Genomic DNA, 13,093 nt, shown 5'->3' on the forward strand with positions numbered 1-13,093 from the left:
ACCCGGACGCCCCCTGTTATTCTATGTTAAGTACACCGAGAGAGCCATGAAACCAGAGTCAAATTCCATGTTTGAGCCAATGTACATGGCCAATAAACATGATTCTGACTTTGATCTTTACACCTCTTTACATTAGCATCCGAAAAGCTGCACTTTTTAACTGCTACAGCCTGCAACCTCTCCCAATGAGCTATTGAGCAGCAATCGTTTGTGGCTCTTTCAGCTAATCCTCAGGTGGCCATCAGTACCTTGTATTTTCTGCTGTCTTGGCCTCGCTCAATGGCTAATTGTCATGGGTCGGGGAATATTTAATCTGTGAAGAAGCTGGAGTAGTGTCGCTCAGCCAGCTATGAGCAGCTAAACGTCGGGTTAAGAGATGCTGCTTTAGTGGACATGTGCTCTTGTGCGATGTGTGCTGTTCTGTTAATAGGAACATGTCTCACAAGCAGTTTTATCAAATGTGCTTTAGTGGGTTTAGTGGTCTTTTGTTTTGCTACATTAATGAAGATAAAAATTTGTACGTCCATTCAGGTGTGTTTGTGTGTGCGTGTGTGAGAGAGAGAGAGAGAGAGCGAGAGCGAGAGAGACAGAGGGAGAGAGAGAGAGAGAGAACACCCTCTGATATGAATGGTCTGGTCTTTGGACGGCACAAATCCTAAATCCACAGCAGAAACTGACTTCATTAGTTCTATTCTCTGGCAAACCTCCTAAACCTCCCCCATAACTATTTCACTCCGTTCCTCTCTGTTGTAGATGAATGTTCAATTCAAAGTAAGAAAAAGAGGAGAATGGGAAAAGGTATTTCATTTATTCTGGTGAATTTCTGAAAAGAAAAACGTCATTTTTAGAAATGGAAGGTTTGACTGACGGCCATGAACGCCTGTCTTCACATCTTGTGGAGACTGGTTAATAGATAGGAAGAGAAGAGAAGGGACAGAAAATGGAGGAGATACTCTTAACAAAAGGGAGCGAGAGTTAGAGAACAACAGAGAGAAAATTGTATTTTTTTTGTTGTTTGCAATTTGTGTGTGTGTGTGTGTGTGTGTGTGTGTGTGTGTGTGTGTGTGTGTGTGTGTGTGTGTGAGAGAGAGAGAGAGAGAGAGAGAGAGAGAGAGAGAGAGAGAGAGAGAGAGAGAGAGAGAGAGAGAGTGAGAGATTTCCACACCTGGCAAGCCACCATATTAATTTCACCTCATTTACCAAAAGAACAATTGGCTTGGCTCAAATTTTTATCCTGCCACATAACGGCACGCGCTACCCCACTCATATGCACCCATGACATGAGAGTAATTTGGTTTTAAGAAGAAAAAGTCACGTTGTTGATTGTATTTCTTTTCTGCTCCTCACTTTTCACCCCCTAAACCGTTGTGCAAAGCTTACAGCACACAGTAAGCACATTAAAGTGGGTATGAGTGTAAGTATACATTATATTCAACTCAATCCAGCTCCAGTGTCACATCTTAACTTCAAACACTTTTAAATCCTAATTTTCCAAAAAATCAAAGCTGATGATGTTGTTAACGGCCACCGCCAACTCGCTAATCGGCAATTATCGATGTATTCGGGAGACGGACGGAAAGGCAGATTTACAGCATTGACGACAGCCTTCTGGCTGAAATGGCCGCTCGTCTGTCTGCCTTCAGTAAACGAGCTATATAGCAAACGCATTTTGGCTCGATGAAGCACGCCGCCGCTTCCGGCCTCCAAATGAAGGGATAACCGGGAATAAGAGTTAACTTGCTAGGCTGTCACATGTCCCGTAGCGCCTCGCCGCGCCGGTGTGGGCGTGTCACTCACTGCGCGGCCCCACACGATCAACGATCGTAGCGGTCATGGCCCCGTTAGCATACGCTTCTTTACTTGAACAATCGACGTCACACTCCTTCTCCCCTCTTACAGTCACTTACATCCTATCTTGTCCTCTAGCTCCCGCTACTATCCTCCAACTGCATCAACTCAAGACATCACAGGCCCATGTGGGCGTCTTTGGGCTGATCGTCGGTGTTCTGACGATTTATGCAGCCTTGTGGAAAAATGCTACCGCGGTGCGAATCAATAGCTGTCTACCCCTAACCTCGTCTAACCATGCGCAGAGCTGCTAAGTAGCACATCTCGATAGGTAGTCGGCAGAAAAGCGGCTCACGTAATTGGCCACCGCATCCCAATGTCGGGTCGAATCTGGTTCAACTTTCTTGTCGGTGTTCCGTCGATATGTGCTGCCTATCGAGATGTACTACTTAGTCGTTCTACGCATTGTTAGGCAAGGTTAGGGTTGGGGTTAGACTGCTATCAATTCGTGCCGTGGTGTCATTTTTCGACAAGGCAGCATAAATCGTCAGAACACCGGATGCCGCTGCGTTTTTGTTTTTGCTAAACCCAGGGGTAAGGCTTGGGGTAAAACATGCTCTGCTGTGGCAGAGCATAGGGCCTAAGGCATGCTCTGCTACAGCATAAACGTACCCTGATTCAAAATGAATGGCAGGACTTGCAGGACGCATTGCCCGATTCTGTGTGAATGCGGCCTAAGAGCCATGTGATGACTGTGCCTTGTAAGCAGGGGACATGTTCAACATAGGCAACATATGCTGAATGAAACCTAAGCTGCGTGTTTCTACTGTGACTGTTCATGGCACACACGCTAGTTCAACTCCCACTTGATGCCTGAATACTCGAGAAAGTAACACTTAAATAACCAAAATAAATGACTTTAAACCAGCCAGATAAAATCCACCGGTGACGGATTTAGCCCATCGCTGATTCCTGATGTATTCCTCTATCGGCCCAGCTCTATTGTGTATACTATATTTATGACCTTGCTGTTTTCAACCAACACAGAAAGACCTTTGAATTAAATGGATCATACCCCTAACCCAACAAGATATATATAGGGATGAACTGTCTGCGGATTACTTAAAATACTTGGATTTACTAAAGAAAGCAAAGAAAAAACACTATATTTTAATCACATGTTTTCTGCCTGTTTTTTTTTGTCCAGGGAACACGTTAAATCGTTGTCTTCTAAGAGTATATGTGATGTCGCTCAGATGTCACTTGTTTTGACCCTTTACTTTGCTTTTAATGTAAATGGTAAATGGACTGCATTTATATAGTGCTTTTCTTGTCTATCGACCACTCCAATAGCTTTACAATGCATACCTCGCATCCACCCATTCACACACACATTCAGACACTGATGGCGGAGGCTGCCATTCAAGGCGCCAACCTGTTCAGCAGGAGCAGTTAGGGGTTCAGTGCTCAAGGACACACTGACACGCTCTCTGAAGGAGCCAGGGATCAAACATGCGACCTTCTGATCACGAGACGACCCGCTCTACCTCCTGAGCCATTCTGCTCACTTTTTCCTCTTTCAGTTCTTTACTTCATCACCCCCTTTCTCATTAGCTCTGTCATCTGTGTAAGAAATAACTGAATTTAATGGATTTTGGCAACTGATTTTGCACAAGTTTATTGTGGAAAGTACAGACACAATGACACACATACTGACACATGCACGCGTACACACACACACGCAACCTTTATGGCCGATGACTGACTCAACGAAGCCTTGCAAGTCCCATACCAGTCCTTATAACTCCCAAGGAGCCTCTCCACACTGACAGCTGTAACGAGGTGGTGTGCGGTCTACACGTGTGTACGTATGCGAGCATTTGTGACAAAAGATGCCAAAGGATATAAACCCCATAAAGAGAATGTAATTAAAACCACACACAGCCATGAGGGACAGAGCTCTCTTATTCTCCTTCACTCGCTCTCTTTCTCCCTCTTTCTCTGAGCCCTCCTCATCCTCTCCCCTCCTCTCCCTGTCCCTCTGACTCAGCCGCAGAGAACACTCCAGCTACTGTAAAGGACTGCTTGGCACCTGTCCACCTTGTGTCTTCTCGGGTTAGAAAGAGAGAGAGCAGCAGAAAGAGAGGCAGCGATAAAGGCAAAAAATATATACAATGATTTGTGTGTGCAAAATAAGGGCAAACTACACCACCAAAATGAAATGAAAAGAAAATGGCAGCATGTCCTTTCATCGTCCAAGTGCAATGAATGCAAACTAAGCGTCGCATCAGCAAGCAGACAGGCGACCAAGGAAATCCAGTGCAAAACATTGTTTGCCACCAAACGTGGCACATGATAATTTAATATCTATATCAACGATTTAAGATGATTTTTCCATTTATACCAGTCTGATTTATTTATCCTTGCAGTTGACAGTTTGTCAAGAAAGTTGAGTAGGCCTACATGGTACAATATCTATAGATTTTCAAACCAGGTAGTGCCGAATTTACGAATTTAATTAAAAAAAAACTAATTGAGGATCTTATTGAATGAATGGGCTCATGTTTGAAAAGAACACGTTTGAGATCGTATATAATTAGTAGACATGCGCTGCTGGCCTGTATGTGACCTTGAGCGGAGAAAAAAAAGACTTAGCATCCCAATAAAAAGGGTTCAATTCACATAGCGTTGTCTGGCAAAGGAGACAAATTCTAGCTCCACAAGGGACTGATTATTCTGAATAAACAAAAATCAAACGATAATTTTCTGACTAATGCTAACTGCTTACAAATGCAATCAGTCCCAGTCTTCATTTATCTAAAATCTCTAGCACTTCTGAATGGCCTCCAAACGTGCCCTTGCTCTGCAACTGTGTAACAGCAAGTGTGTTGATGTAGCGGTGAAAATTATGCACACTTCCAAATGCCTGCTGTCTCCATCCATCCATCCGTTGTCTTAACCGCTTATCCTGCTTTCTGGGTCGCAGGGATGCTGGAGCCTATTCCAGCAGTCATTGGGTGGCAGGTGGGGACACACCTTGGACAGGCCGCCAGGCCATCACAGGGCCCACACACACACACACACACACACACATTCATACCTAGGGACAATTTAGTATGCCCAAATTCACCTGACCTCCATGTCTTTGGACTGTGGGAGGAAACCGGAGCCCCCGGAGGAAACCCATGCAGACACGAGGAGAACATGCAAACTCCACACAGAGGATGACCCGGGATGACCCACCAAGGTTGGCCTACCCCGGGGCTCGAACCCAGGACCTTCTTGCTGTGAGGTGACCGCGCTAACCACTGCGCCACCCGTCTGCTGTCTCTGCACCCCAAATTGTACTTTATTTGCCTTCACAATGTCAGCTCTGATGTTACCTGATATGCTCAGGTAGACAGAGGGGCTGGTCACGTTCTCTCCCGTCAGCTCGTTCACCGCCTCCACGTAGTAGCGTCCAGCATCCGCTGCCGTGGTTGCCAAGACAACCAGTTGATTATCCAAGGTGACGGCGCTGTAGGACACAAACAAAAACACATATAGATAACAGAGAATTATGCAACGACCAAACGATTAATGCATCCTCCTAGTGTCGCTCCCTGGTATGACTGCTGCTTCCACTACAACCCAGATGAGAGCGGCTCTCTTAGAATGCTTAAGCAGAAAAGGACTTTGTCAATACAAGCGTCAGAAAGGAAAGAGGATTCCCAGAGCTTAAACAAATCTCTCTCACTGTCTGGGATTGATACGGTGCTCAATTTGTGCCTCTTTCATTGTCTAGGCAACTGTCTCATTCCTCCCGTTTTGTGTTTCGTCTTTCGTTCCTCATTTGCTGACATTGATCCAATCCTGTCCTTGTTTCCCTGCACACCACCAGCAGTGAAGGCGATGCCCAAATGCAAACAAAGAAACACGCGCACGCACGCACACACACGCACACGCACACGCACACACACACACACACACACACACACACACACACATTGAGTACATGGAAGTGAGAAACCCTTGTCTGCAAACACACCTAGCTCCACTGTAAGGTGTATGGAGAGTGGTGGAGTTGACTGAAGCTTCTTGTGTTTTAAGTACTGCCACAATGCCATAATTGAGCTCCTCCACTTCCTAACCTGAGAGCCAGTGCTAAACTGGAATCAATATAGCCGCAGGGGGACTAAATACAATTGAACTGAGATTACCGTCTCAGCTCAGTCACTCTGTGTTTGTATACTTCTCAACAGTGTAAATGTATGCGTGTGTGTGTGCGCACGTGTACACGCGTTTGTGTGAGCTCATTAGTGTTTGTACGGCTGTTCAATAACAAGGATGTGTGTGTGTGTGTGTGTGTGTGTGTGTGTGTGTGTGTGTGTGTGTGTGTGTGTGTTCATATGTTTGTGAGTACGGCTGTATTTGCAAATCCAGAGCAGTTCTTGCTAGCATTGTAAGTATTAGTATCTGCCAATAGAGGAGTGTTTTTGGATTGTGATGACCCCTCCGCTCCACTAGGGGCGCCTGTGGTTTTGTGTTCTTCTTTGTCTTGCAGGATGCTGGGGCGGAGGCTCGTCATTTTTGCTCGTGAGCTGAGTACTGACTACCACGTTTATTTCGTTGTTCTTTATCATTTTTTTTTAAATACGTGTGCTTGGGCAAAATTGCAAACTCGTCTGGTCTCCCATCTTTGTCGCAGCCTATGAGCCGGGCTGTGGCAGGATATAATGCACCCAAACCACACAGACACATATAACACACTGAAAAAAATTAGGCGTGGTTGTGAAGATGTGTGGTTTTTTTTAACAGGTCACGCGAGCCATGGAGGAAGAGAGAAAATAGGTAGAAATTAGGCAGAAAGAATAAAAATATTCTGATATAAAAGGGAGTTGTAAAGAGGTGAAAAAGGAAAGACAGAGAATAGAGAGGAGGAGAAAACACCGAATAAAAGTTTCACTCATATAAACAAGCACAAGCACACACACACACAAAGTACACACACACACACAGTTCCTCAGATCTAATTTTATTCAGTGTGATTTCCCAGGAGTCCTCAACAGCCAGCGCTATACCTCAACCTTACACTGACACTATATTTGTGAGTTTGCATGTTCCTTTGAGTGCTTGTGTTGTGTTTTGCTGTGTTGCTGTGTGTGTGTGTGTGTGTGTGCTCCTGGGTGCAACAGCGCCATATCAATCACCGCAGTAATGGGGTGTGACAGCAAGACCCTGTTTGTGCGTAAGCTGGAGGCAGAGAGTCTGGGGGTGGCTCCGCCGGCCAGGTAGACCTGCTGTTAGTTAAGGTAATGAGCAATTATGTGCATAATAGTCATATTACCCATGTGGTCTTTGATTGGCTATGAGACCGGACCTGATGCAGACGCACACAACGAACAGAACGGAGCTGCTACTGCACTGCTGCAAGAAGACAATGAAGGGGCTGATGGATAACATTTGTCCCATCATCCCACGGTTGCACTAATTCCCATGTTTCCTTAAGCCAGTGTATATGTTATTCGCGCGACAATAAGCTATACCAACCCCTCTGGCTGCCAGAAAAGCATCAGTGCCTCATTACTGTATGTCCATCAAACAGAAATTCAAAATATTGAAAAGTAGTTGGGGAAATTGGGGAGATACTTACCACAATTGTAATGTTCAAATTTGTATAGTAATTATCCACTCATTATCACCTGGGTTTTCAAGTTTCCTAGTGACCCAAACGCTGGGAATAGATTTTAAATAACATGTAGAAACCCCCCACAGTGCCCTTGTGGCAGTGGGGGGTGGGCTTGTTAGTGCCAGCGGTGAGGAAGACGCACCTGAGGCGAGTTGGCGTGATTGCGGAGCCTTTGTCGTTTCCGCCGGTGAACGAGATGGATGAGAGGGACAGAGGCAACAAGCTGGCGCGGATGGAGAGAGGGATCGAGGGAGTGCCAGAGCAGACCAGACAAGGGAGCGCTGGGTCACGGGCACGAGCAGGGTTGTGCCGCATGTGCCCCGGACAGCACAGTGCACCGGGTGGGGCCGCTGCCGGCTGGCAAACACTGCGAGAATGCGGAGCCAAGGAAGAGAGGAAGGGGCGCGCGGTGCACCAGGGAAAGACTTGGGAAGAGCTCCATGCCAGCCAGATGTGTGTGTGGCTCTGTGTCATGTTCACATGTTCCCTATGTGTGTGGCGTTATAAATGACTGGTACTGTTGAGATTTCCCTCCATCCCTCTGTCCAAACCCCCACAGTGAGTCTTGTCACAGCCCCGCAGTCTAAAGCCCATGTTTTTAGGTTTATTTTGTGTTTATGCTCCTAGAAGGAGAGCTAACAAATGATCGGCATATGCAAGCTGGATTTCAATACTTTCAATTTTGTATTATTATCAAGTCATACTTCTTTGCAATATGAAGATGGCCAACCTTCATAGACAGCAAAGATCCTGTTGGAACCGATACAAAACAGGTTGTCAGGTGCGGCTGGGTAGCACAGCGGTCTATTCTGTTGCCTACCAACACGGGGATTGCCTGTTCGAATTTCTGTGCTACCCTCAGCTTAGTCAGGTGTCCCTACAAACACAATTGGCCATGTCTGCAGGTGGGAAGCCGGATGTGTGTATGTGTCCTGGTCGCTGCACTAGCGCCTCCTCTGGTCGGTCAGGGTGCCTGTTCAGGAGGGAGGGAGGGGGAACTGGGGGGGGGATAGCATGATCCTCCCACGTGCTATGTCCCCCTGGTGAAACTCCTCACTGTCAGGTGAAAAGAAAGGGCTGGCGACTCCACATGTATCAAAGGAGGCATGTGGTAGTCTGCAGCCCTCTCCGGATCGCCAGAGGGGTGGAGCAGTGACCGGCACGGCTCAGGAGAGCGGGGCAATTGGCCAGATACAATTGGGGAGAAAAAACAGATTGACATTTAAGCTGCAGTATAACATTTTTCTTAATATATATTTCACTCCAAGACATAGACCGTTTCATTGACCAGTTCAACAGCAGAACATAGATATTCCTCCCTGAGGGTTCACAGCGACCCTCGCCTTCCTAACCCTTCTGGAGGAGGTCAAAGAGAAGGGGTGTACTTCCTGGCTATCAGTCACCATTGTGCACACAATCAGCACACATGCTCAGCGGTTCTCAAGTGAAGCCTCATTTCCAGCGGGCTTGCCTCCCTTGGCTGAACGACAATAGCGATCTACTTCATCTATAATTTATAGGCAATAGGCTACACCGATTCACAGGAACAATGGGCCTCGTTCATAAAACGATTTTACGCACAAATTTGTTCTTACAACCTTGCGGAGTTCTTAGCCCTCAAGCTTGTCTCGTAGAAAAGACAGAAAGCCTGAGTACAGCCCTGAATCTAGACACCCAACTCACGAATGAGGCCCAGTGTTGGTGAAACTAAAAGAATCATTTTTACACGTATAGATCATGAACCGCAATACATTATACTCTCTTCATGGTGTTATTATAGGTTAGTTTAGAGGTGGTCACACGAGGTGCCAGTACTTTAGACACAGTGATCTTATCTTCACAGATATTTCATATATACGAAAGTGCTTTAATATTTTTCAGTTTTTTACATACAGATTGCCAATGACAATAGCTATTTTCATTATGATTGGTAAACTAAGGTGCATGAACCAAGTTTGGAGGGAGGTGTTATGAGAAAGAAGTAAGCAGAGGGGGGGTTCTTGTGGGGGGGGGGGCAAAATTCGGCCTTGGAATTCATTCAATCTCGTGGCTCAGTAAAACAAATTCTCCCATCTGGTCCCACTCATGGGATTGATAGTGAAATTGACTCCTGTGCTGCAGGAATCCCAAATGTTAGACTCCAGTTTGTACTTGTTGATACATCCTATTGGACCACACCGACATGCATCAAGTTGGGTTGAATTTTCTGTGCGTCATGTCGGGCGCCAACTGTCTTTGATTCACATCAAATCCACTAGCTACATATTGGCCTTTTTTCGGATTAACCTATTCAGAAAATTGCATTCAATTAGTTGTTGCTATTGGTTTAATGATTTATTCAAGTGGGGTGAAACACAGAGGCCAACGTCTATTGAAATGCATTTGGATAAATGTTCCCCTGCACCCACATTTGCACTTAGATGTGGTCTGAGGGGTCATTTCAAGCCAAAACGGATGCCAAAATTATACTGCATCAGCTGATGGGCATTAACCCCCCCCAGCTGCACTATGTAACCCATCCCAGCACAGGTCTTTCAAGACATGGACTAACCAAAAAACACAGGCGGGGAAAATTCGCCTTGTGACTGAGGAAATTGCTGATCAGCCTGACTTTGTACCAGCACAAAACAAAAACGCTGTAATCTGACAGACAAAAGATAAGACAAGTTATTTTCCTTGGCAGAACATATGCAAGGTGTTTTTATATAATTGGACTGTGGAAATAAAGCTTGTCTGGAATCCTAAAGGCAAATCATTTTACAAAAGGTTTCCTACAGGCATGGATTAGGGTTGTTTTGCCTTTTCATTTTAGGGCTTGAAAAACTGGCCTTTTTTTTTTTGTAAAAATGAAATCTTAAATTAACTCTAAATTAATTTCCTCCCTTTCATGCAGCTAACCTACGCCTGTGACTTGAGGAATAAAAAGTCCTTACTAAATATCTGGTAAGGCCAGGATATAAGCCAAAGTGCTATGGAAGTCTGATTTCAGTTATATACGTATATATATATTGCAGCGAATTCGGGGGGCAGCCCGGGAAACGCCACAGCCGGGACGCGAACCCGTATCTCTTGCACCGCAAGTGACAACGTTAACCAGTTGACTAAAGGGTCCGACCCGTTAGTCGAGGACCAACGTGTCTACTTATCCATGCACGTTACACTACCCCCCTCCTTCGGAAAGCACGTCCCTGCGCTTCAGCATATCAGCTCCCTCACGCCTCTGGACGCACACGCTTCCGATGACCTCACGGTCTCACCATCCCACTTCTGACACCAATGCAGCGAATTCGGGGGGCAGCCCGAGAACAGCCACAGCCGGGACGCGAACCCGTATCTCCTGCACCGCAAGCGAAAACGTTAACCAGTCGACTAAAGGGTCCGACCCGTTAGTCAAGGACCAACGTGTCTATTTATCCATGCACGTTACAATATATATATATATATATATATATATATATATATATATATATATATATATATATATATATATATATATACACTACCGTTCAAAAGTTTGGGATCACCCAAACAATTTCGTGTTTTCCATGAAAAGTCACACTTATTCACCACCATATGTTGTGAAATGAATAGAAAATAGAGTCAAGACATTGACAAGGTTAGAAATAATGATTTGTATTTGAAATAAGATTTTTTTTACATCAAACTTTGCTTTCGTCAAAGAATCCTCCATTTGCAGCAATTACAGCATTGCAGACCTTTGGCATTCTAGCTGTTAATTTGTTGAGGTAATCTGGAGAAATTGCACCCCACGCTTCCAGAAGCAGCTCCCACAAGTTGGATTGGTTGGATGGGCACTTCTTTGAGCAGATTGAGTTTCTGGAGCATCACATTTGCGGGGTCAATTAAACGCTCAAAATGGCCAGAAAAAGAGAACTTTCATCTGAAACTCGACAGTCTATTCTTGTTCTTAGAAATGAAGGCTATTCCATGCGAGAAATTGCTAAGAAATTGAAGATTTCCTACACCGGTGTGTACTACTCCCTTCAGAGGACAGCACAAACAGGCTCTAACAGGTACTATTTAATGAAGATGCCAGTTGGGGACCTGTGAGGCGTCTGTTTCTCAAACTAGAGACTCTAATGTACTTATCTTCTTGCTCAGTTGTGCAACGCGGCCTCCCACTTCTTTTTCTACTCTGGTTAGAGCCTGTTTGTGCTGTCCTCTGAAGGGAGTAGTACACACCGGTGTAGGAAATCTTCAATTTCTTAGCAATTTCTCGCATGGAATAGCCTTCATTTCTAAGAACAAGAATAGACTGTCGAGTTTCAGATGAAAGTTCTCTTTTTCTGGCCATTTTGAGCGTTTAATTGACCCCACAAATGTGATGCTCCAGAAACTCAATCTGCTCAAAGAAGTGCCCATCCAACCAATCCAACTTGTGGGAGCTGCTTCTGGAAGCGTGGGGTGCAATTTCTCCAGATTACCTCAACAAATTAACAGCTAGAATGCCAAAGGTCTGCAATGCTGTAATTGCTGCAAATGGAGGATTCTTTGACGAAAGCAAAGTTTGATGTAAAAAAAATCTTATTTCAAATACAAATCATTATTTCTAACCTTGTCAATGTCTTGACTCTATTTTCTATTCATTTCACAACATATGGTGGTGAATAAGTGTGACTTTTCATGGAAAACACAAAATTGTTTGGGTGATCCCAAACCTTTGAACGGTAGTGTATATATATATATTATATAACAGCAGCCCACCCCCTCCCCATACCAACAAGCCTTACAAAAAAGTGGATAAAATTTCCGGCTCAAGTACAATCCACCATCGATTAGTGACAGCCAGCAAAAAAAAAAAAAAAAAAAAACCGCAACAGATGGCGAAACATCACCTGGTATGATCCTCCCTACAGCGACACCGTGGCCTCTAATTTTGGAAAACTATTTTGGATGAGTGCTTTACCCCAGACCATCAATTAAGAAAAATATTCAGCAGGAACACAGTCAAAATTAGCGACAGCTGCATGCCAAATGTTCAGCAGGTTATTTAATCCTATAACACAGGCATCACAACCAAGGCACAGACCCCCTCAATGCAGACAAACACCACCAACTACAACTGCCGTGCTAAGGCATCGTGCTCTGTTGAAGGAAAATACCACACAGAGGGAGTCATCTACAAGGTGTCAGTGACAAGAGAAGACAACTGCCAAGTGGACACTTACATTGGGTTAACAGAGGACCCTTTTAAAATTAGGTTTTAACGCCCATATGAGTAGCTTCAGGAACGAGCATGCAAGAAATGCAACGACCTTAAGCCGCCACATTTGGTCCTTGGTAGACAAGAATATTAGTTACTCTATCTCATTGAAAATCTTCATGAAGAACAATGCATATTCATTAACAGCAAAAGATGTAACCTATGCTTGGCTCATTAGTTGCAAACCTAGTATCTCCACCTTGAACAGTAGAAATTAATCGGTCACCAGCTGTAGACACAGAAAAAATATCTGCTTTGCAATTACAAGTAAACCAATGTCTTTATTACCCCCCCATTAGATGATACACATGTGACATTTATTAGATGTTATGTTTTGATATTTTTACCGTCTGCCCTTCCAACTCTGCCCCAGCACCACTCCACTATATGATATACGTAAAGTACCCCATTTG

At 44.8% G+C, this 13,093-nt stretch overlaps 1 protein-coding gene across 1 annotated transcript in view; it reads right to left on the minus strand.

The window, feature by feature from the left end:
- LOC130112914 (protein sidekick-1-like) overlaps positions 1-13,093 on the minus strand; it is a 329,381-nt gene that overhangs the window by 281,261 nt on the left and 35,027 nt on the right. The window contains exon 5 of the mRNA XM_056280437.1: positions 5,172-5,305. Within this exon, the coding sequence (XP_056136412.1) occupies positions 5,172-5,305 (134 nt within the window). The remainder of the gene's footprint in view (positions 1-5,171; positions 5,306-13,093) is intronic.

The sequence above is a fragment of the Lampris incognitus genome, chromosome 5 (assembly GCF_029633865.1).
Source record: "Lampris incognitus isolate fLamInc1 chromosome 5, fLamInc1.hap2, whole genome shotgun sequence".
Taxonomy (NCBI): domain Eukaryota; kingdom Metazoa; phylum Chordata; class Actinopteri; order Lampriformes; family Lampridae; genus Lampris; species Lampris incognitus.